Source organism: Sorex araneus, chromosome 2 (genome assembly GCF_027595985.1).
Source record: "Sorex araneus isolate mSorAra2 chromosome 2, mSorAra2.pri, whole genome shotgun sequence".
Taxonomy (NCBI): Eukaryota; Metazoa; Chordata; class Mammalia; order Eulipotyphla; family Soricidae; genus Sorex; species Sorex araneus.
The window spans coordinates 298,622,780-298,648,451 of NC_073303.1; the positions used below are offsets into that span (position 1 = coordinate 298,622,780).

General features: G+C 47.5%; 1 protein-coding gene across 3 annotated transcripts in view; it reads right to left on the reverse strand.

The window, feature by feature from the left end:
* The window catches only part of USP13 (ubiquitin specific peptidase 13), a 151,950-nt gene that overhangs the window by 58,837 nt on the left and 67,441 nt on the right, over window positions 1-25,672 (reverse strand). For all 3 annotated transcript variants that reach the window (XM_055128187.1, XM_055128188.1, XM_055128186.1), the window contains exons 7-12: window positions 17,228-17,322; window positions 15,931-16,118; window positions 11,744-11,815; window positions 11,258-11,351; window positions 2,361-2,486; window positions 985-1,138 (exon numbers count right to left, since the gene is read on the reverse strand). In XM_055128187.1, coding sequence (XP_054984162.1) covers window positions 985-1,138; window positions 2,361-2,486; window positions 11,258-11,351; window positions 11,744-11,815; window positions 15,931-16,118; window positions 17,228-17,322 — 729 coding nt within the window. The remainder of the gene's footprint in view (window positions 1-984; window positions 1,139-2,360; window positions 2,487-11,257; window positions 11,352-11,743; window positions 11,816-15,930; window positions 16,119-17,227; window positions 17,323-25,672) is intronic.

Sequence of the window (25,672 nt, forward strand, 5' to 3'; positions counted from 1 at the left end):
TGGGGAAAGTAGATCTGGCCAACGTAAAGAGAAAGAGCCTTCCCCTGAGACACCACCGTGGCAGAACTTCACTTTGCTATCTCTCCTGGCCAGAGGCCAGAGATCCAACCACCAGACCCAGCTCTCTTACAGAACCCTGCACACCTGACCCCTCACAACAGGCATCCCAAACACTCATGCAGGTCCAAGCTGGAGAATTTCGACATCTCGTATCTAAATACGAAGTCCTGATTATTTTCTTTAAGCTTTACAGTACGACTTTTGAGTGACAGCATTGAAGAATTTTCCATATATAGAGTTATAAATAACTTTCCTCAAAACGGCCTCACATGCTGGAGGAAAAGGCAGCTCAGATGGAGAAGGAACCACCAAGTAAAGTGTGGTAGGAGGACCCACTCTGGATGGGAGATGCGTGCTGAAAGTAGACTATAGATCAAACACGATGGCCACTCAATACCCCTATTGCAAAACACAACAACCAAAAGGAGAGAGAGAACAAAAGGGAATGCCCTGCCACAGAGGCGGGGTGGGGAGGGATGCTGGGATCATGGTGGTGGAGAATGGGCACTGGTGGAGGGATGGGTACTCGATCACTGTATAACTGAAACACAAGGATGAAAATATGCAAATCTGTACCTCACGGTGATTCACTAATAAAAAAATAAAATATTTTTTAAATGAAGTTGACTCCAAACCCGTCCATTTTGACAACCGATAGCAACAGACCAAACAGAGAGAGCCTGAAGTGGTGCCACCCATCGCCCCTCTATAAAATCTGTGCATATTCACCAAAGAACTGGGGCAATGGAAGAAAAGATAAAAAGAGACACTTTTTTTTGCATTGCATGTTGCAAGCAAATATGGTCCGGGCCACATCTACTCCTGACACAATGTTCTGATGCCAAAACCCTCTGATCTTCGATCCAGATGTGTGAATCATGAATAATGCCCCATGTGGCCCATTTCCCACTTGGGAACCAGTACCCTTGTTGGTCGCTGCCTCCATGGCCACAGGTAACTGCATCAGGTAATCCACTCTCTCCGTGTAGCGAACTTTTCGGGTCTGGCAGCACTGGATACGTTCTTCCACCAGAAACCGGAAAACATCACTTGGGTTTTCAGAGCCAATCCGGTTCCTCTGGAGATGGGATGACATCATGTGAGTACATTTATGACTATTAAGCCATGAAACAAAAAATTGCTTCAAATCAAACACCTGATGTGAAGATCTCGTGTTACTACCTAAAACTAGGCCAGCTGCTTCCACAGCAAAACACTGTCATTTATCTATTGCCCCAAAGCAAAGGCCTGGTTAAATAAACTACACTCATGCTGTGAATTAATATTAAGCCGTCATTAAAAGTCATGTGGGAGGGACTGTCCTGGATAGAATTAGAAGAACAGGGATGAGGGCGCCGAAGAAAAAGGGGAAATTTCGGAGCTGCCCTGGAAAAATTAAGGCCCGTGGATGATTATCTAAGTGCAATGATGATGTATGAATTAAAGAGAAATCAGGCTAATCTGAATATGCAGCGATTTTGTAAAACATTCACAACAGGTCGGAGGAAAACACTGCTTCACTCAATAGCATGCAGCACTGTCATCCCATTGTTCATCGATTTGCTCCAATGGGCACCAGTAACGTCTCCATTGTGAGACTTGTTACTGTTTTTGGCATATCAAATATGCCATGGGTAGCTTGCCAGGCTTTGCCGTGCAGGTGGGATACTCTTGGCAGCTTGCCAGGCTCTCCGAGAGGGACGAAGGAATCAAATCAGGGTCAGCCGCGTGCAAGGCAAATGCCCTACCCGCTGTGCTATAGCTCCAGTTAACAAATGCAGCAAAACATTCCCACTGCGGACTGTAGGGGCTGGTATGGGTGGGGTCGGCAGGAGGGGGTGGGTTTTGGTATTCTTCTGTGTCTTTCTGTGTGTTCCACAAAGAACGTTTTGGTCATAGGGTGGAGGTGTGCGAGCAGCGCTGGCTGTGATGGGGGAATAAATTTTACATCATAAGCGTCTGTGACTTCTGAAACCCACAGCATTGGATGTGACTTGACTGTGGTGTACGCAGAGTGACCTCAGGGTGGTGGCTGGAGGGTGGCAAATACCACAAAGGACACTCACGGAACTTGGTCACGGAGACCAAAATAAAAGACGCTGAACGATGGAAGTGCCAGGCACTCCTGGAACTCATACCCACAGGAGCCCCACAAACTCTGAGCAAGGACATGGGCCCCAAGGAGCTGTTCTGGACGGGTGGGCATGGAGGTAAGAAGGGGGCACACAAGCTGGCCAGGCCAGGAGGACCGTCACTCAGGGGCTTGGGACACTTCCGACAGTCCCTGAAGAATGACTTACCTCCACCAGATTCACCAGGTGCAGGAAAAACTCCTGGGCATCCTGCTGTCTGTTGGAGGAGAATTCCGGGTGGCTCTTGCTCACGAAGGCCTTGAACATGCGTGGGGAGATCCCATTCTGCTGAGGCTAAGGCACAAAAATAAAGCCGATGTTTCATACGGGCACGCATTTCAAAGCACTGAGCATTAAGCAGAGCAGGGGTTACCGTAAACCCCAACTGTCACTTGGGAAAACTCACTTTTTGTTTAGTTTTGTTCATGCTTTTTTGGTGGCGGGACCTCCCCAGAGGTGCCAGGGTGGGTTTGGGGGGCACCAGGGCTATACCCAGCAGTGCCGGGAGTCAATGCGGTGCCAGGGATAGAACCCAGAACCCTGCATACACAGAGCCTGTGGTCCAACCCTTTTACACATTGACACTGGGGACTCACAACTGAATGTGTTTTCGACTCACAACTGAATGTGTTTTATTTTTAACTTTTTAATAATTTCTTAATTTAATGAAAGAACTGTGATTTACAAAGTACTGATAGTTGAGTTTTAGGTGTATAACATTTTAACACCAATCCCACCACCAGTGTCAACTTCCCTCCACCAGCGTTCCCATACGCCACCCCTGACCCCAGCCTCACCCCAGCCCCAGTCTGTCAATTTGACAGGCTTGTGACAAGGTTCTGGTGGTTGTAGCTTAACTCTCATGTGTTCAGTGTTGTTGAGTCTGTGTTTTGTATCTGTAACTATACCATTCTCCCTGGGCTGGAGTGATAGTGCAGTGGGTAGGGCGTTCACCTTGCATGCAGTCGACCCGGGTTCAATTCCTCTGCCCCTCTCGGAGAGCCCGGAAAGCTACCAAGAATATCTCACCTGCATGGTAGAGCCTGGCAAGCTACCCGTGGCATATTCGATATGCAAAAACAGTAACAACAAGTCTCACGATAGAGACATTACTGGTGCCCACTTGAGCAAATTGATGAGCAACGGGATGACAATGACAATGACAATGACCATTCTCCCATATGATTGAAGACCCAAGCCCCCCTTCGCCCATTACTTCCCTTTCTTCTTGAATCCATTTTTGAGGGTTATTTTTTTAGGGGGGTGGTGTAGTGGTGGTATTTTTTGAATAAGATTTTATTTATTAAATCCAATGTTATAAAATGTCAGTTTATAGCTAGTGTGACACCTGCGACTGCACAGCTGATTCAGGACGGGGAGGGGAGGATCATTTTCGTGGGCCACCAGGAAATTTCTAGGCCTGGAGCCGGTCAGTACGGCACAGGCTGAAGAGGACCAAGCGGATCCAAGGACCTCCTGGATCTGGAGGCAGGTCACCTTCAGTTTTTCTCGAAGCTTCGTGAATATATTTTACTAAATATAAATTGCAGCCCCAGCACCGATGCGCTAAGTCATCTCCTCTAAGGAATACCCTCGGCCCCCCCCCACCAACCACAGGGAAAAAAGTGACACCCACAGAACACTCGGCCCTGATAGAAACCAACGATCATTAGAGGGTTCGTCTGCACCGGGCACTGCGCTGCGAATCCCACATGGGCGCAGGGTGGGCCTCTTCGTGTGGCCTGAGAATGAGAGGGTGATTCAACAATAACAAGGACGGCACAGCACTTTCTAAAAGAGGCACCTCCCTGGGACAAGTGACCCAATGTCACTGACCGTAGGGCAGCCCAGAGATGCACCAGGGAGGAAGGGAGCCCGGCCTGATGAGGCAGCCCATCCCCGGCAAAGCACCTGCTTAAGAAAGTTCAACAGGACAGTAAATTCTGAAAAGCTGGCAGCTGCTGTGGGCCAACAGTGGCCTTGTGACTGGGAGAAAGAGTGGCATACAGAGCCACAGAAAAGGGGCACGAGGGGCTGGAGTGATAGCAGAGTTGGTAGGATGTTTGCCTTGCACGCGGCCGACCCAGGTTCAATTCCCAGCATCCCATACGGTCCCCTGAGCACTGCCAGGGGTGATTTCTGAGTGCAGAGCCAGGAGTAACCCCTGAGCATCGCCAGGTGTGACCCAAAAAGCAAAAAAAAAAAAAAAAAGAAAGAAAAGGGGCATGAGGGGTAGTCCAACAGGCAGGGCACTGCCCTGCACCGACTGACCCAGGTTCAATCCCTGACACCCCACAGAGCTCCCCAAGCCCACCAGGAGTGAACCCTGAGCACAGAGCCAGGAGTCAGCCCTGAGCACTGCTGGAGGTGGCCCAAAAATTTTTAAAAAGGGGAAACAGTGTAAAAACCCTCAGAAACTGGATCCCACACTTGGACTGAAGCCTGTGCATCCCGGCGGCCGCCTCTCCTGCTCTGCGCTCATTTCTTTGCCTTGGTTTCTCCAGTCGGACCTTTCCAGAGTCAAGTTCAAGCCCAGCGGATCCTTCAGCAGTGACTGTTCTAGAGAGAGACTCCCTCTTCCTCTGCAAGTCGCCCCGCAGACACGGCTGTGGGCGGTGCCAGGTGATGGCTCCTCCCACCTAATGCCAGAATGACAGCCGGACCTCCTGCCCACACCTCTGATCTCTCGGAGAGGCCCTGCAGACGCCCACGCTCACTCTTCCAGGCTCACTTCACAGCTAGGCTACTAGAACACCAGCCTCTCGAAAGGTGGAGCCTGAGTCTAATTAGCTTCCAGATCTGACTCCAGCATCTAAGACAGAGTGCAAACAGTGGCTCAAGGGCACATTTACAGCAGCCCTGGAGGCCAAGGGTCCAGGTCTTTCCATCAATCTGTAGTTTGCAAAAGACAACTTCCATCTCATGGGACATCTGCATAGGAACTGAGAATTAGATGACTGATTGCAAAGGAATGTTTCTTTATCGGGGTGCTATGCTTTCAACGCTTTTAAGCTACTTTATTAAAAGAAAGGGATGTGTCATAATTACAGGTGCAAACAATAATATTTACGGGTAAAAAGGAGGATGCCTAAATTTTATCTTAAACTACCGGAATAGTTTAAGACTAAACCCTGAGGTAGCTCAGGGTTCAGGCGCCTAGCTTACTCATCTCCAGCACTTTATATGGTCCCAGGGCACTGCTGGGAAGGATCCCTGAGCACAGAGCCAGGAATAGACTCTGAGTACCATCATGTGTGGCCCAGCCCCCTCCCCTCCAATGAAGTACTATTAAAATACTGCAAGGAGAGAAAGAGAAGCAAATAGGAATCATAGAGGTTAGGGAGAATTGATGAGACCAGATCAGCAAGATGGCAATTGCTAAGGCTACCCAATGGTACAGAGATTCATTGTATTTTCCTTCTCTCTCTTTGTGTGCACTTAAAATTTTAAATATTTTTTTTAATCCAGGCTCTAGATAAGGCAATTGCCTAAAAGAAATGAAAATGCCAAAATAAGACCCAGAACACTGAACCACAGGAGCCAGGTTTTCTAGTTGGTGGACGGTCCTTGGCATCCCCTGAGGGCTGTGGGAGTCCAGTCAGTCCAGGGACGTGACAGGGAGACACCACAATGGTCCCTCCTCCGGGCTCTGCTTTCAGGAAGCACGCACTCGCGGTGGGCAAATCTCGGGCACCTGGAGTCTGGCTTGTCCAACCAGCTAATTTTACAAGAGGGAGCCCCCAACAGTCTCCAAAATAGCAGCCACCTAAGGAGCCTGTCATATTTATAGGCTACTGTACTTACTTTCTCCATCAGCAATTGCAAAACAGATGGGCTAAAATTAGAGAGGCCCACGGTGTTCAGATTCTTTCCCAGAGGCTTCCACGGGCCCCTCTGAATCAAGGAACTCGCACCCACCAAACCCAACCTAGAATTCTGGGGCGAGCAGCCTGGCGGAGGCTTTGAAATGAATTTGTACAAGCCTGGACTAGAGCGATGGTGCAGATCAGGACCAAGGCTCGGGCGAGGGGTGCTGGGTGGGGTGCGAGAGGGTGGACACCAGGGGTATCCAAGATGGTCCTAGCTGGTGTGGGAGACATGCAAGGTGGGAAAGCAAACGCGGGGCCCCACCCACACTGGGCATGCGCACAACTGCTGCAGTTATCCCCACCCCCTAAGGGAACTTTGACCGCGCCCTTATGCAGTCATTTAAAACCCCAAATCTCCTGCAGGACAAACAGAGGACATTCCGCCAAACTATTACTTACATTTCAAAAACTCACTTTAAAATGTTACAGGAGGGCCAGAGGGACAGTGCAGTAGGTAGGGCATTTACCTTGCATGCAGCCAACCCAGGTTTGGTCCCTAGCACTAAGGATGGTCCCCAAGCCCACCAGGAGTGATCCCTCAGTGCAGAGTCAAAAGGAAGCCCTGAGCACTGCCGGGTATAACCCCCAAACCAAAAAAACAACAACAAAAAACCTAGTTCATTTTGGTTTCTAGAAGAGCAACGTAATACCAGAAATCATATGTTCTAGAAATGACCTGAGGTATAGGTCAGAGTTGAGAAAACCAAGTTCCTAGCACCACCTAAGGTAACCCCCACACTGCCATAATGGTGCCTCAAACAAATTCTAAAGCAACTATTAGGGCCCAGGATGGTACGTGAGTATGTGCATGTGAAGTGGAAAAGGGCACAGACTTTCTGGGGGTAAGTCATAGCAAAGCCATTCAGAGGCTTCATGACCCTTGGATCATGTGACCCACGGTTCCTGTGCATTCATTTCTTCTTCCAGGTAAGGCCTGGCCTTTCAGAAGCACTAAGTCCAGTTACTAGTGTCCTTGGCAATGATGTGGAAAACCTCTGCATTCCCACCACACAGTTCTGGGCCTCTCCATGTCTCTCCCCTCCCCTACACAGCCCTCTCCTAATAGAGCCCCTTCTCTGCATCCATGTTGGGGCTGGACTGAGCTATCAGGGCGAGCCCATGTAGACTGTACCGTACTACGGACAGGAACATAGGGACCCATGAAAATGGGCGAGACTTCTCATGCATCCTGACTTGTTTGGATGAAGCTGAACATTTTCCCCCTTCAAGCTGCCTTCAGAAAAATAATTTCAGAATACTGAAAAGAGCAGTTTTTCCTTCTCTCACAGAAGCCTGGCTGGTCTTTGACATGCAGATGGTGTTAGCCAGGCCTGACCTTTGATATTGTAAATTGTAGATTTCAGGTGCAGGCCCAGCTTTGTCTTTGGGATGCATATTTCAGGTGCCTGCCCAGTTTGTATTTGAAGTGGCAAGCACAGCCTAGTCTTTGGGATGTAAATCCAGGTGCCTGAAGAAGGTTTCAGTTTCGGTTTTGTATCCAGGTGCCTGTAGGTTTCAGTTTCGGTTTTGTATCTTTCCCTTCTCAGTTCTGTATTCTTTTCCCGAGGCTATAGGCCTACCCATACAAGGAAACAATATGTTCCATTGTCTCAATGTTCTCCCTGTAACATTTTTTGATGCCTTTGGTGACGTCACTATATTGCGCCCTTTAGAGGTACCATGATCAATAAAAGGAGGTCCACTAGGCCCTCTGCCTTTGCTAAGAGCCAGAGCGAGCCTTAGTCCTCCAATCAGTGAATTTCTTCCGCGTTCCTATCTCAGCGCCTCCGATTGCAGAACGTTCACGCAACACATCCACACAGTTACTTTCCACTCAGGACATTCCAGGCTCATCTAAGTCGCAAATGCCAGAGGCCTGAGCAAAGGCCAGAGGCGAGACCCCCTGACCAGGGATCCCGCTCCCCGGGAAAAGAAAGATGCTCTCCGAGCTGTTCCTCGGAACCCTGACGCCCCTGAAGATGACGACTGTTGTGAGGCTTCCCCAGGGAGGACGTGTCCAAGTAACGGCTTGAGGTCAACATCTCGAGGGTCACGACAAAAGCCAGACCGTCCCTTCTAGTTCTCCTCTGAATGATAAGGGAGTCTCAATCAATGCCCGATGGAAGACCCTTTCGCTCCCCACCCCGTTGGATACGCCTTCGCACCCCTGCCAGGACCTGCTTTCTGCCACACATCCAACATTCTTTCTTCAAGACGGCTAGATCATGGCACCCGGAACAGGAAAGGGTTTTACGTATCCCCTAGATCAAGACTCACCCAATCAGATGCCCAGTGTACCAGCCAGGTTACAACTGCCAGGTGGACAACAGCCAGCCTGGGACGACATGTGCCGGGCAAAAGGACAGCTGTGACCGAGGGCAGCCAACACAGCAGCCAAGCCCGTCTCAGTCCTTGACACCCCACATGGTTCTTTGAGCCCCACCAGGAGTGCTTCCTGACCAAGAGGCAAAAGTAAGCCCCGAGTACTGCCAGGTGTGGCCGCCAAGCAAAAACAAAACCAAAAGAGTGTTTCAGAGAAGCTGGAGACTCAGATACTCGCACAGGTGCCAAGCAGACACTTGCAAGTTCGCTACGGCCCGTCTGCTCCAGTTATAGCCCTGGAGCCTGGCAGAGCAGGGGTCCCACTGGCAAGGCTCAGAGCCCTGAAGGTCTCAGAGAGACAACACAAAGATCACTAAATCCAAAGGCCGGGTAGAGGCGAGGGTCCAAAGCAGTCACCGTTCATAGACTGAAAACATGATGTGTCTGAACCATGTAAGATTTTTTTTTTTCTGGAGCCAGGAGAGAGGATAGTGTTTGGAGTGCATGCACCGGGCTGGGTTCAATTCCCAGCACCTCACGGTATGTGGGTCTTTGAACTGAAATGTCAGTCTGGTTGGCTGAGAATCGCCAGTGAGGTCCCGGCCTCCTGAGCAAGCATGAAGCCCCCTCCACGTGAAAGGAACCCTTGTTCACTGAAGCTGGGATGTAAGTTAGAGCAGCCATTAGAGAGTGCAGTGAGAGCATACCTCAAAACAAGTAAAAATAGAGCCGTTTTTAAAAAAGTTCAAAACTCAGATTCCTGATTTCTGAGCACAGAGCCAGGAGTAACCCCTGAGCACTGCCGAGTGTGGCTCCCCGCCAAAAATACAAAAACAAAAATATTAAACCCTGCCCTTTGCAACAGGATAAATGGAGCTAGAGGACATTGTTCTGAGTAAAATAAGTAAAATAAGTCAGAGAGACAACACTATATGACTCCACTCACTTGCGGTACATAAACAAAACAAATGAATGAGCTAAAACAAAAGTAAAAGCCTTTTTGCTCTGTAAAATAAAATGATTGGTCACCAGAGGAAAGGGGAAGGAAGGTGTAACTAGGGGTTAGGGCTCGGGTGTGGAGTGAAAGACTTTCAGTGATGAGCCTAATGCAGTACATAGAGATGGTCACGTATGATGATACGCTCAGGAAACATCACGTTATAACGCAATGCTGCATCAACGGGAAAGTCTTAATATTAATTTTAGAGTTTTTTTCTTGGGGGGAGGGGGGAGGTAGGTTATTTGGGGCCCATGCCTGGAGTTACCGGGGGGCTGTTCTAGAGTGGAACTTGGAGGTTACTCCTCGTGGTACCAGTCCTGAACTTGGGGCTCCCGCATGCAGATCACGTGCCCTTTGAGTCACGTCCCAGCCGCAAGATCGAAATGTTTAATTAAAAAGGACTGCCTACCTTTCCACCCTCCTCCCTCCTTCCCCTGCGCCGAACACCACCTCCAAATGCTCCCTTCACAATCTCCCTTCCCCTTGTGCTCCATGTCTCCAGCAAGCTGGCATCTCCATGCACAGGAGCTCATCCTCTCTCCATCCTCGCTCTCCTTCCACAGGGTGACTGACTAGGGGGGCCCCCCGCACTCAAACACCTGGGAAACAGCCAAGCAAAAACTTGTTCACAGAGCGCAGACAGAGGATTCTGGGGGCTGAGCGGGGATGGGCAAGGGGGCACAAATTCCACTCAGGAAATGTGGACACCAGCATGGTCAGACGCAGTCAGACGCAGCAGTGTGAGCTGTGCACAGCAGGGTCCCGAGGGCACCACACAAAAAGAGCCGGCTGTAAGCAGCAGGTGCTGGAGCTTCGTGACAGCAGCCCGGGAGGTCAGCGGCCCACCCCCCACCCGACAGGCGACAGGCACAAGGAAGTGAAATGCAAGAACAGCAGGTAGGAGGGGATGTACAAATTTTAATTCTGTCACTGTCATCCCGTTGCTCATCGATTTGCTCAAGCGGGCACCAGTAACATCTCCATTGTGAGACTTGTTACTATTTTTGGCATATTGAATACACCATGGGTAGATTTCTAGGCTCTGCCATGCAGGTGGGATACTCTTGGTAGCTTGCCGGGCTCTCCGAGAGGGATGAAGGAATCAAACCCGGGTGGCTGCGTGCAAGGCAAACGCACTTCCTGCTGTGCTATTGCTCCAGCCCACATATTTCAATTACTCTTATCTATTGTTTTTGAGACACACCAGCAGTGCTCAGGGCTTCCTCCTGGCTCTGTGGCCAGGGATCATTGACGGCAGGGCTTGGGGATCCCTATAGGGTGCTGGGGATGAAACCCAGGTCAGCCCCGAGCAAGGCAAGCACCCTTCTCACTGTAGCGCCTCTCCAGCCCCAAATCTATTAATGGTGACTGAATGGTCGAGTGAGTTTCTCTGACTTGAGTGTGATTACCCTGGTAGTTCACCAAAAGTGAGAGCTTCCCAGAATCTTGGAATCCTAAACCCTAGGGTTGCCTAGGACTGTGCGCGGTTTATAACCAATGAGAAGAATTTTAGCAAACAAAGTTGAGATTTAGAAAGAGCCAAGATTGTATTACCAGGACAAAATGTTAATATTTGTGTAAAGCTTATTCCATCAATTTTGACTTTTTTTGTTTTATGAGGGGCAGTTTCTGAGGATCTTTAATGATGGCATTCACATGTTACCCATGACACCATTATGCCACAAACCCCAGCTTGGCTGTCCCTCACCATAATCTCTCAGACCTTGGAGACAGACACCCCAGACCAATGAAATTGCCATCCTGACCATAGGCTAAACTTATAGTCATCATTTGCCGAAGCGCAGGAAACCCACCTGCTAGCTAGCAGAGATCCCGCCCGCCCTCCTACCTGTCAATGTGACGACCACACATACCTTATGTTCCTCCTTCATCACCTGTTCGATGAGTTCAGATTTCACAGGAGGTTTTGAGTACTGGCCCGAGAGAAGGCCATGTCCCAATTTAGTCCTGGATAAGAGACACAATACAAGGTCACTACTGCCTTACTCTTAGATGTAATAAAATTATCAAGAAATTTAAATCAGTCTTCTTTGCTTTCAGGTGAAATCTTTTATCTCAGTAACTCCCAAATAAGCCGGTTGAGCTTCATATTAATGCCATTATCAAACAGTTCTCAGCACTACAGAGATCATTTCTATTTCTTTATTTTTAGCAAAGTAAGAACACTTATCATTTTTGAATGCTCTTTTAAAAAAGAAACTAAAGAATAAAAGAGAATTGCCTTTAATGCTGAAACTCAGAAGTAAACATTCTGCACATTTTATTAAAGAGCCCCCCACCTCCATCCCCCCACCCCGCACCGCCGCCCACCAACCCGCAACCTTGAAATTGGTACTTGCATCTGTGTGTTGAAATCTTGCGTAGGATCTAAAGGAGAATAATCAAATATTCTTGGAAGATTTCCTACATACCTAAAAAGTAACAAGCAACAGTCACAATACAGGAACTAAGAGAATGGAACCAAAATAATCAACCTCCTCACTAAAACCTTCTTCTTTTCCTGTCAGAATAAAATCCTCTAGCTGAAGCGAAGGTCTTCCTGAGATGCTACCTCTGCAGTGTCTCATGAATCTCCCAAAAATGTTGCATTTCAACCAATGAGTCTCTGGCCTGGATGCAAGTCCGATGACCTAAACAGTCTCTTTAAAATGGCCAAAGTCAGAGTCTCCCCAGATGTTCTGATTTCATTGCTCAGAACGGGGCTTTGGAAACGTTTAAAAGTTCTGCAAGTGTTTTTAATACATAGCTGGCATCAAGAACCCCTGACTTATGGAGTTGAAGTGACAGTAGAGTGGGTAAGGCATTTTTGCCTTGCATGTAGCCAAATCGGGTTCAATCACTAGTACCCCATACTGTCCCCAGAGCCCACCAGGACTGATCACTGAGCGTAGAGCCAGGAATTAGCCCTGAGCATTGCTGGGTGTGGTCCAGAGCCAAAAAAAAAAACTTTTTTTAAAGGGGCCAGAGAGATAATACAGCAGGTAGGGCACTTGCCTTGCACGCAGACAACCAGGGTTGGATCCCCGGTATCCCATATGGTCACCTGAGTACAGCCAGGAATAATTCCTGCATGAACAACCAAGGGAAACTCCTGGGTCCTTGTCAGCTGTGGCCCAAAAACTTAAAAAAAAAAAACTTCTGGCTTGTTATTCACAACTGCCACCACAAAAACAAATGGTCAAGTTAGTTAGGAAGTGGCCGATCATGCCAAAGTGAATAGTAATGACAGTCTGTTGAGTCTTTACTACAACTGCAGGAGGAATTATTATGGTCATGCCCCTGGAGAGATGAGAAACGGAGATGAGAGGAATCTGGCCATTTTCAACACCACCAAGAGAGGGAGTGACAGAGCCCCGTGTCACCCAGACAGCCGGGCTCCAAAGCTATGCTGCACCCCACTGCCTGCTGTCCCTGCACGGGCTCCGGGTCCCCTGAGAAAACCACCTAGTCTCCATTTAGTCAACACTCCTGCAGAGATGCACTCACAAATTAACAAAGCACACTTCTCTGGGAAGTCTTATTGAAAAGGTGTTTGGAAAGGTCCTGGGTAATAATTCCATCCAACAATTGTTAACAGAGCGAGATCCAAATAACTGATAAACCAGACTAAGAACCAAAGCATTGGCATCCAGCAACTGCACTGAAGAATTCTCAATAATACACAGCAAGATAAACTCAGGAACTCTCTGATGACCCAACCTCAATCGTATCTTAAAATCTAACAAACCCAAAATTAAGAAACACCTTAAAAAAAAGAAAGAAAGAAACACCTTCCTGGGAGAAGTCATTATTAAAAGACATTAATAAAAAGTCTTTTTCTTCTGCAGCAAAATCACTGGAGAAGAAACAGAGTTAACAGAGGGTGAATCTTTGCTGTCAGGAGAGACTATTTTATTAGTAATATTCCTTTGCAAATTGATGATAAATATTCTGTTAACACAGAATTAAGTAAACATTTTTTTTTGCTTTTTGGGTCACACCCAGCGATGCTCAGGGGTCACTCCTGGCTCTGCACTCAGGAATTACCCCTGGCCATGCTCAGGAGACCACATGGGATGCTGGGAATCGAACCCAGGTCAGCCGCATGCAAGGCAAATGCCCTACCCACTGTGCTATCACTCCAACCCCAAGTAAACATTTTTTAATCCATTTAAAATAAGGAGGTTTTTAAAGCCCTTATTATGCCCTAAATTTAATGCCTAGAAATTCTGCAAAAGGGTAAATGATAGTTTTGCTCTCTGATAACCCATCTCTAGTTGTGACTAAATTTGTCACTGTCATCCCTCTGCTTATTGATATTGACTCGAGCAGGCACCAGTAACATCTCCATTGTGAGACTTGTTGTTACTGTTTTTGGCATATACAATACACCACGGGTAGCTTGCCAGGCTCTGCCATGCAGGTGAGATACTCTCGGTAGCCTGCCAGGCTTTCCGAGAGGGACTAAATTTGTAGACTGGTTTATTGACATTTGATCATCAAATTTATTTTGACTTGTAAACTGGGTTCCGGCGGCAGACAGTCTATCAGGGAGTCAGACGGACGCTCCCAAATGACAATGTGCTTGTATAATAGTCATTTAATCTGTCTATGAGTCACTTTCTACTTAGAAAATGGAGACAGTGCTCCCGGGCCCAAGCACTGCTAGAAAGATCTCCCCACAAACAGGAAAAAGAAATCTTGGTGCATGCAGCATATAAAGTGAAGCTACCCTGCTCCCCAGTCAAATGATAACATATGAGACATGGCTAAGCATGTTTAAGTCATAAACTTCTCATACTAGATCATAAAAATCATACGATAAACAACATGGATAGCTTTGGAAAGGCTTCCCCACCTAAAGGCTTCAAACTCATGCTCCCATCTGCCTGGGGCTCTGTCCCCTCTGCTCCTGCACACCAGCCAGGCAGGACATTTCCCGACGTGTCCAGTCTTCAAAATCCTCCCTGACCAACTTCCTTTCTTTTTCTTCACAGAACCAGTCAGGTTTATGAGGTTCCAGCTGTTCTATCATACACTGATACATTTGCTATTATGCCGTTACACATTTAACACCTGCTTCCCCAGTGCAGCCAGGCACATGTCCTCTGTCACCTCTGAATGCCACCCCAGTACCCGACTGGGCAGAGCAGACCCACTCTTTTTAACTCAGTGACAATGCAAAAAAAAGAAAAATGGATGGAAAACTGACCATAGATGTTCAAAGTTCAAAAACTGGGGCCAGAGAGAGAGTAGAAAAAGTAGGGCGCTTGTCTTGCACACTAATGACCCCAAATCAATCCATGGCATCGTATAGGGTCCCCCAAGCATGGCCTGGAGCAATCCCTGAGCACAGAGCCAAGAGTATGCCTTGAGCACCTCCAGGTGAGATTGAGAGGGGGGGGGGAGGAGGCCAGAGAGATATCACAGAGGGTAGGGTTTTGCCATGCATGTGGCCAATCTGGATTCTATTCTGGGACCACACATGGTCCCCAAAGCCTTCGGAGGCTGACACCTGGGCACAGAGTCTGGGGTAAGCCCTGAGCACAGCCAGGTGTGATCCAAAAACCAACTCAATAAAATATACAACTATACACCTAATATAGCTTTAACTGATTACTTCTAATACATCCATTAGCATTTTCATTCCGTTGGGACGAAAATTGGCTTGCTGTTGTCGCGCGCGCGACACACACGTCCTCTTCCATCATGAGCCACGGGGTAAACTACTCGGAAACCTCCACTTTTCTACAGGTAGGTGGCGCTGTCGGCTAGCGCGCCAGCCAGGGCCCGGGGGTCTGCAGTGCGCGGACTAAGGCCAGTCTAGGGAAGAAAAGCAGCTCAGACGCAGCCCTCTGCCCCTGCTCTGCAGACAAAGCAGCCTCACAGAGGCGCAGCGAGGAGGACTCGAGGCCGGGATGCTCCCGGGAATAGAGAAGGGCCAGTGTGGGGCCTTATTTCAACCCATCTGGATGACGCCCTCAGAGAACTCAATAAGCATCGATCGCTAGAAAAGCAAAATCCCACTTATAAAACCACGGCCCTGTCTAAGCCCGCTCCGTTTCCATTTCTACTTCACGGCCATTAACCTAGAGGCCCAAGGAATGGCACCCAGCTGGAACCACATTCTGAGTATCAAAATAAATGGAAAGCTCACGTTCGCGATGAAAACCCCCTCCCCGGCAGGGCCACACTGACCAGCTGACTCGCTGAATCTCTCCACATATGCAGGGGGCGGGGGGGGGGTGCATACACAGGACTGATGAACTGACTCTGGTCGAGTGTGATGGTCTCCAGAGCCAGCCGTTACTAGCAGCCCTGGCAGCTGCTCGGGGTCACAAAGCTCTCCTCTTCCCAGATGGCTGTAGCACCCAACAAACGTTCCCACCCAAACTCAGCACAAGAACAGAACGAGGATGACAAGGGTAAAGGTCCTGAGCCAAAAGTAAGTGGGCTTCCCCAGCACAGACGATGGGCCGAGCCTGGAGGGGACAAAAGTGTTTCCCGTGCCCAGGTCTTCAGGAGAAGGAAGGGACGTGGGACTTACGCTCGCTGGAACTCGGGGATGCTGAAGATGGCCTGCATGACGGAGCTGAGGTAGCAGCTGTTGCCCAGGTTCTTGAGACCTGTGTACCCGGGGCCATACATGGGCTTCAGCTTTGTCCCCGTCTCCTGAATCACCTCCCATTCGCTGACCCTCGGCTTGATGTCATTGTCCTGGAGTCCGTTCTCTGTCTGCAGCAAAGCCATTGAAGAACAAAACTGTTAACCAGGATGCGCACTCCAAGATCACAGTCTGTGCATCCTGGCAGCAATGAGTGCTGTTGCTCCCCTCCCCCGCTCTTAACCATGGAAATAACCTAAGTCTGTAAGCACAGGTGAGGAGTCCAGCAATGCAAATGGGCTTCAGGCCACAGTAGTGTAGACCTAAGTAGAAGAAGTGCACATGTTGGGTTCTAGAGATCCTGCCACAATGCACCAATGAAAGCTATTCTTGGGATTCTTAAAAGCAAAAGACACTGGGAGGAAAGGAGACAGGAAGAGGGAGACAGCCAAACAGGGCGGTGAAAATAAAGAAGCAAGCAGGGTAATCTCAAAGGCGACAGCACTCGAAACAGCAAGGTGTTTGAAAAGAAAAGTGGTGGTGGAGGAGTGGGGGCGTGGAACTGGGGAGGGCTGTGAAATAGGAGGGAGCTTGAAAGAAATGCGGAAGGATACCATGCAAAAGTGGACGTGAGCGGGCAAGAGGAGATACAAAAGAATAGGAGAGAGAGAGAGAAAGAGAGAGAGAGAGAGAGAGAGAGAGAGAGCGTGGGTTGGAAAGAAAGGGCCAACACACACACACACACACACACACACGAAACTAGCACATCAGTGAGAAAAATGAGACACAGCCATGCTAGCCGTGTGAAAGCACAATAAAATGCGGCAAAGCTCTCCCTTCAACAAGAATGTGCTGGCTTATTCTTTCCGCCTTCCTGAAATTAATTAAAGTGATGATGGCCCCAGATCATTTTAAAGGTCACCTCCCTGGGCCTTCTCCCTTCAGTGACCCAAGAGTGACTCGTGCAACTCTCCATCCGATGAGACAGACATTTTTATACATAAATTCCAACCCAAACCAAACCAAACGTCGTTAGGTATCTTTTATTATTATTATTATTATTATTATTAAAACCTCCAAACATTCAACATCACAAGAAAATGTTAATTGCATCCCGGAAGGAAATGTACACACGGAAACCCACACCGGTCAAGTGAAGATTCCTGTGAGAGGAGTGAGCTTCATTAAGCCCAACCGTTGCCTCCCCCGAGCTGGCAAAACAGACAAGACGCCTTCTCACCCCGTGCATGTGAAGCATATCGATTCCAAAATGTGCTAAGTGCGTGGCCAAGTGAGGATCCGAAACAGGCTCCTCTTCTTGAAAAGAGTAAACATCTAGAGAGTGGAGAGAAAATAAGCACTGAGACCGGGAGCAAGTCAACACTCAGGATTTCACGTACTGGGCACCTGCCCCGCACTCAGCTTGTGGGGAGGATGCGAACACAGAGCAAAACCCTCCCTCGAGCTTCACTCAACCGAGGAAAAGACTGGCGGAACCAATCCTCTTCGCAGATATATATATCGTAGCACTGTTGTCCCATTGTTCATTGATTCGCTTGAACGGGCACCAGTAACGTCTCCATTGTGAGACTTGTTACTGTTTTTGGCATATCGAATACACCAAGGGTAGCTTGCCAGGCTCTGCCGTGCGGGCAGGATACTCCTGGTAGCTTGCCAAGCGATAGCACAGTGTGTAGGACGTTTGCCTTGTACACGGCCGACCAGGGTTTGATTCCTCCGTTCCTCTCAGAGAGCTCAGCAAGCTACCAAAATATATATATACATATATATATTAATAAATCTTGCCATTCTTTTGCGATTTCAGAAAGCTTAAAGTTTTAAAGATTTTGTTTTCGGGGGTCGGAGCGATAGCACAGCGGGTAGGGCGTTTGCCTTGCATGCGGACGACCCGGGTTCGATCCCCGGCATCCCATATGGTCCCCCAAGCACCGCCAGGAGTAATTCCTGAGTACAAAGCCAGGAGTAACCCCTGAGCATCGCTGGGTGTGACCCAAAAAGCAAAAAAATTAAAAAATAAAGATTTTGTTTTGTTTTGTTTTGCTTTTTGGGTCACACCTGGCAATGCTCAGGGGTTACTCCTGGTTCTGCACTCAGGAACTACTCCTGGCAGCGCTTGGGGGTACCATATGGGATGCTGTGGATTGAAACCAGGTCGAAGTATGCAAAGCAAATTGCCCTACCTGTTGTACTATCACTCCGGCCCCTTAAAGTTTTTTGAAACAAGAAAAGGCGTCTAAAGTGAAACTCATTTCAAATTAGAGCAACGGGTTGAGGAGATAGTTCAGCACCTGCTGAGCCTGATGAGTTTGAGCTCCAGGACCCCTTGCCCCACCGCCACATCTCCAGATGTACCCTGGAGGCCTGGGTCATCCCCCTGCACCCCCAGGGCACAGTGGCATGAAATCCTCAGGTCCATTCACATTGACCAAGCACTATGGGTGGGGTCATGAGGGCTGGAGCTATTAGTACAGTGGGTAGCGCACTTGCCTTGCATGCGGACAACCCAGGTTCGATTCCTGTCATCCCGTATGGTTCCCCAAGCCCACCAGGAGTTATCCCTGAGTACAGAGCCAGGAGTACGCCCTGAGCACTCCCAGGTGTGACCCCCAAACAAGAACAAACACGAACAAACAAACAAAAAAGGAATCACTGGTGGGAACAAAGAGTCTCAGAGCAGTGCCTGGGAGATTAAAATAAAATAAAAGTGAAACAGAAATGAAATTAGAGCAACACAAGTACCTAACACTTGATTTTCCAACCAAAGCCACAATGTTGTGATAACTGAGACCCAGGCAGAAGGAGGGTCTGGGATGACTCTATCAGAGAACAGAGTGGGGAGGACTCTGCCCATAATGGAGAGCTGAGGGGCTCGGGCCAGCTCTGCCTGGGGACCCAGGTACACTCTGGCCCACTGACCGCTTGCCCCTCGCCTCTGCCTCCTCCTGCCTTCCACCCTGCCTTCACTCCTCCCAGAGCTGGAAGAGGCATGTAAGACCTGCCCGTGCTCCCCAAAACAGGTAGCCGGGTGATCCAGCACCCCTGGCCCTGCCCCTGGGTGGGTGGCACACTAGAATTGGAGGGCGAGGGGGCTGCACTCCTCAGGGCCGGGTTATCCCCTTGCCCCCACAGCAGAACTAACCTGGCTTTCTCCAAGAGGGAGGGAGGGAGAAACTGGCTCTAAGTAGCAGCAGCATCTGAACATAAGTCGAAAGGGCCAGGAGACGGACCCACGGCTGGAAGCTGCCACACGTGGGGGTGGGGGCAGGGGGTGCAGTTAGGACAGAGGAGGGAGCACTATGACAATGATGGTTGGAAATGATCACGCTGGATGAGAACTGAGTGCTGAGATGAGAGAAAGGGACAAACATGATAACCTTTCACTATCTGTATTGCAAACGAGAGAGAGAGAGAGAGAGAGAGAGAGAGAGAGAGAGAGAGAAGAAAAGTGCCTGCTACAGAGGAAGGCTGGGGGGGAGGGACAATGGGGACATTGGGGACATTGGTGGTTGGAAATGTACAGTGGTTGAGAGAAGGGTGTTGGGACATGAACATGAACATGAACAACTTTGTCTCTGTGTATCTCCCTGTGACTCAACTAAAAGAGAAAAATGCAGAAGCTGGGGCCCAGCCCCAGAACTATGAATGAGACTCCTAAATTTGCATTTGTTTTCTCCTCTCTAAGAGGCGCATTCTTGCTGGATAGCGAATTTACATTATTTTTAAATTATAACTCAATATTCCATGAAGCAATGATATTTTCAGTCGATGACAAATAAATAGTTGGAAGATAAAAATGTTAGTCCCTAGGTACTCGACTTAAGTTATTCTTTTTTTTTTTTTTTTTGCTTTTTGGGTCACACCCGGCGATGCACAGGGGTTACTCCTGGCTTTGCACTCAGGAATTACTCCTGGCGGTGCTTGGGGGACCATATGGGATGCCGGGGATCGAACCCGGGTCGGCCGCGTGCAAGGCAAACGCCCTACCCGCTGTGCTATCGCTCCGGCCCCGACTTAAGTTATTCTTAACTATGAGAGAGTTTTGAAGACTCAAGGCTTTAACTTGAGTTAATTGAGACTTCTATTACAAATAATAGAATTACTAGAAACCATGCCATTGGCCTTAACCTAGGATTTTGAGATCAGTGAAAATCAAATAGCACACTGTAATTTTTAAGTCGCTGGGCTCTTGCCACATGAATAAATGAATATTTGGTGGTCGAAGTGATAGTACAGAGCTCTGTCAGGTACTGCCTTGCACATGGCAAACCCAGGTTCAGTGCACAGCATCCCATATGGTCCCCAGAGCTGGCCAGGAGTGACCCCTGAGGACAGAGATAAGACCAAGCCCTGAGCATAGCCAGGTTTGGCCCAAAACCAAAATAAAACTAGGGAAAAAAAGAAAAGAATAGTTTTCTATCTCCAGTCTTTAGTTGCTTCAAGGACATGACATGATACACTCAGCACAAATAGTTATTTCTTACTCCAATGATAAAAACAGCTTAGCAAGTAGCATACAAGAAATCTAAAACTAAACTGTGATCCTTAAACTTGGCAAACAACCAACCTTATAAATGCTATGCAGTCAGAGAAGAGAAATGTGACTCAGGGGCTGAAAATTCTGCATTAAACATTTTTCATTAGCAAATTCAATGTATCTCCAACTTCAATGTAACAAAGTCAAGTCTTGACTCAGAAATTATTGTAGCAAAAGAGCTTTGTCTGACAACTATTACTGTCCCCCAACCCTAAGGTGACTTATAACCCAGGAGTCAGGAACCCATGAAGAAGCTCAGAGAGGGAAACTTAACTACATTTATTCTAGCAATAAACCAGTCATTGCTGCATTTCATACAAAATGACAAACTAAATCCCAGAGAGTATGAGGGAGTCACAAAGGAGAAAGATAAAAAAAAAAAAATGTCCAGAAGGGGGCTGGAGCGATAGTACAGCAGGTATGGCGCTTGTCTTGCACGCGGCTGACCCAAATTTGATCCCGACATCCCATATGGTCCCCCAAACCCTGCCAGGAATAACTCTTAAGTGCAGAGCCAGGAGGAACCCCTGAGCATCACTGGGTGTGACCCAAAAAGAAAAAAGAAAAAAAAGGCCTAGAGGGGTCAGAACAATAGTACAATGGACAGAGCATTTGCCTTGTACACAACCAACCTGGGTATGATTCCCAGTTCTACATATGACCCCATAAGCCCACCAAGAATGGCCCCTGAGCGCAGAATAAGCCCTGAGCACCACTACGTCGGCCCCCCAACACAAAACAAAACTGTTTTAGAGCATGAACAATCCACTGACATAATAAGTATGTTAGAAAGTGGTACCTGTGCTACTCTAAAATTAATGAAAGGAAAAAGAGAACAGAGATTGAAAACTAAAACCGGGAACATGATGAGGAATTATATCAAAATATGTTCTCCAATATGCAAATCACGTGCTCCAGATCTTTCAAATATCTCCCAGTTTAGCTCCTCTAGCTCTCTTTTTTTGACCTATTATTACATTTTAATTAAAAATACTTTAGAAGTAAATCCAAAGATGACAGTGACTTGGTTAGGGGTATTCTATGGGGGCTTGTTGCCCCACAGATGAACTCATTCAATCACACACTCATTCCTGCGCTGTACTCAACCAACAGGTGCTGAAGAGTATACAGAGACAGAACAGAGTGTTAGTAAGACAGACAGGATGCCAACGGTTTAAAAGAAACAACGGTTTCAAAAACCTCAATGAGAGGATATTTTTTCCCTTTTTTTAAATCATATTGAGGTCCTGGGATTTACAATACTGTTAATTATACCTTCCATATTTCATTCATGAATCCATCATTCCCACACCACACCCATCATCAAAATGGCCCCTTCCCTCCACCCAACAGCCCTTCTAGCCACCCACTTCCTTTTCATGGATGCTCAGATATAGATATATATGTATATATATACACATATCACAATCACGATCACGATCAAGAAATCCCGTTAATCGTCGATTTCTCAAGCAGGCTCAGTAACCTCTCCATTCGTCCTTTCCCTGAGATCTTAGAAGTCTCTCTCTACTCGGCCCTCCCAACGATATCACACTGGAGGCTCTTTCAGGGTAAGGGGAATGGGATCCAGCTTGTTACTGGATTTAGCATATGAATACACCATGGGAAGCTTGCAAGGCTGTCCCATGTGGGCAGAAAACTCTCAGAAGCTTGCCAGTTTCTCCCAGAGGGAGAAGTAGGCTAGAAGATATCGCATGGCCACGAAGCTTCTGGGAGCTTGCTTTCAAGTCTCTGGATATTGGCCGTTGATGAGATTACACACACCTGGGTTCCTCTGCCAGTATCTTCATGCATAAGGCCTGTCCGAACGTGTGGAGAGGGGCCTCGAGCATGGCTGTGGCTAGGTTCCGGTGGTTTTTGGCCTCTGAGAGCTCTGCTCGAGGTGGGGAGGGAAGCTGGAGCCCATCCCCTCCAAGGGGTCCCGGGGAAGACAGCCGGGCGTGCAGGCAAGAGACATATATATATATATATATATATACACATACATATATACACACATATATGTCCTAATAAGTTCAGTAATCTCAGTTTTATACACACACACACACTCTCTCTCTCTCTCTCTCTCTCTCTCTCTCTCTCTCTCTCTCTCTCTCTCTCTCTCTCTCTCTCATAAATATACCCAGCAAAGATTTCCTTGACTGTGGATTGGAAATGTGAATTTAGGTTCTCTTCCTAAACCCCAGAAAAAAGCTGCCAAAGTTTACATCCTGTCTTCAGATGTCAACACAGGAAAGCAGGAGACAGGTAAAGATATATCACCACACACTCTTCTAATTACAAAAAGAAAAACAATCTATGCTGGTCTGTTCTCACAGCTCAAGTGAAGACAAAGATAGAATTCTTGGTCAGACACAATCATAAGAGCAGAGAGAATGAGTAAAGGTTCTCCTTGAGGAAAGAGTCCATCTGTATCTCTCCCCCATGAGTTTACATTTCTGTGCCCATAAACCATCTTTTCACAGACAGGAATAAAAGAGAAATAAACTAGAAAGATAAATATAAAATGAGTTCAGTTATTATTACGATTACCTTAGAGAATGTTACTCCTAGCCCAGACAAAACCTAAACTCTAGTTAGCAAGAGAAAACAAGGTAAGAGTAAACAGATTATCACTAAAACCGAAAAAGGGTGAATTAGGGTGGCAAATTTTATTGATGTGTATTAGCCCCTTCAATGCTGACTCCACAAATACTTAGTGGAACATTTTTGGGGACTATTCTTTAAGCTGGAGATGATAGTCAAAACTTACTATTCAAGACCCACCATCCAAAGGCAGTTCTGGGACCAAAGCAATAGTACAGGGGTGAAGGCACTTGCTTTGCATCCCGCTGATGCTAGTTTGAATCGCTGGCACCATAAATGACTTCTAAGTATGGCCAAGGGGCATTCCTGAGCATAGAGCCAGGAATAGTCATTGAGCACCACAGGGTGGTTCAAACAACCCTTACCCTCAACACCCCAAAAAGCTATTTTCTAATCTTACTGAAGGGCTCTCATGCAATAGCGTGATGCACAGGAGGTGTGGGAAGCAGGATCAGCTCAAAACTAAAAAGTAATTAAGGCCTCGATTTCATACCCCTGGACTATGAGATGCTCGAGACAGCATATGCCCAGGTCATGGGTGAAGATGATGAGAGAAGAAGAAAAGCGACCTGGAGACACTCTTGAGCTGGCGTGGGGAAGAGTAGGGACAGTTTCACAGCCACCTCGGGCATCTGCGGAAGACTCCCCCGCAACCTCAGGCTCTCCTCGGGAAACACAGGGCACCCTCTCCCCTGCCTGGCTCTTCATCCCCACCTCACCAAGAAACTCATCCTGCCTAACCCGTATCTCCTCCCACAGAGGATGAGGTTCACTTGATTTCTTGTTGATCTGAGCGGCGATCTCTTTCTTGGTTTGTTTGTGTCACTGTCCCCATGGGGACTGAGAGTAGAATCTGATATGAGTTCAGTCTTACTACGCATGCCACCACCCTGACCCAGTCCCACGGATCAGGGCTTCTTGGAAGGACGGCGTCTACACGGAGACCTCAGGATGCGCTGGAGTTTCTTACGGTGCAGGCAGAGCCCTGCCAGGGAGAAGGGCACCGAGATGATCAGATCACCAGACTCTTTAGTATTTGTGTCTGCAACCTGCTGAGGGGGGCCCAGGCTCAGGAAACCATCTTCTAAATATAATTCAGCTTCTCACAAGTGAGGAACGTCAAACTGTAGAACTGACTAGACACCCCACAGACAGACAAGGAAGGTTCTCATTATAAACTGAAAAGCAAATGCCTTAAGTTTGAGACGGTGTCTCTCATGAGTGGAACCTGCCTCCACGAGGCCAGTGAGTACTGAAAGTGAGACCCTCAGCAGCGCTGCGTCCACTAGGACGGCCCCCAGCCCCAGCCATACTGTGCCCCTGGGCCTCACTCTACATGAGACTCATTGTCAGAGACTTGAGGATCATTAAACGATTGATACACATTTCAAGGAACTTAGCTGGCCACTCGGCCACAGCTGGCAATATAGTAACCATATTAAATGACACTAAAATAGAATCCATAAATTAATAGGAAATCAGAATTTTTAATACAAATAACCATTTGTATTAAAATCACAGAGGCAGGCTGGAGGGTGGAGGGAAATTGGGGACATTGGTGGGGGTCGTGGGCACTGGTGAAAGGATTGATGTTGGACCAAGATATGCCTGAAATTCAATCCAAAAAATTATCTTTGTAACTTTGTAACTCACAGTGATTCAATAAAAGAGAAAAAAAAACACTCCTGGAAAAATAAAGATACACAGAAAATACAATTAGCCCATGCTTTTATTATATACATTTATACAGAATCCAGTTACCTTTTAACAGAATTCGATTACGTAGAATCTGATTATTTATCCTAAACTATAAAATAATTTATAATTATTACATAAGTTAAATATATTTAACAAAAGCATTTGTGCCTATTATGTGTATGATTTTGTGTGAGACTATGAGCACACCATAGTCTTGCAGTCTTGCCTTCAAACTAGTGAAATTTTATAACTAGTCATGCCCACAAACAGTGAAAGTTCTGGAAAGATTGTTCTGAGGACTGGACATTGAATAATTGGTCTAATCAGAGCACCACATCAGACAGTATAGAAAGAAGAAACACAGGAATTATTCTCGCTTTGCAATTTTGCAATTTCCCCACACACACACCGGATTAGAAATCCCCTTGAAAATCTTTCTCTCCAGCCCTTTAAAATCTTTCTCTATAACCTTTTAAAAGGATAAGGATGGTTTCCTTATACAGCAGTGCTCAAGGGTTACTCCTGGCTCTGTACTGAGGAATCACTCCTGGTGGTGCTCTGAGGACCATATAGGATGCCAGGGATCGAAGCGAGATCAGCTGCTTGCAAAGCAAGCATCCTACCCACTGCCCTATCTCTCTGGCCCAGTCCTTGTCACTTTAAAGTAAAGAAGAAAAAGCAAACCCCTGGAAAGATGAAAGTGACTGAGCTGAAAATTGGCCAAGACTGATGACTTATCAATGATTTTGTTTCCATTTTTTTATTTTTATTTGGGGGCCACACTCAGCAGTACTCAGGGCTTACCCCTGGTTCTGTTCTCAGAGA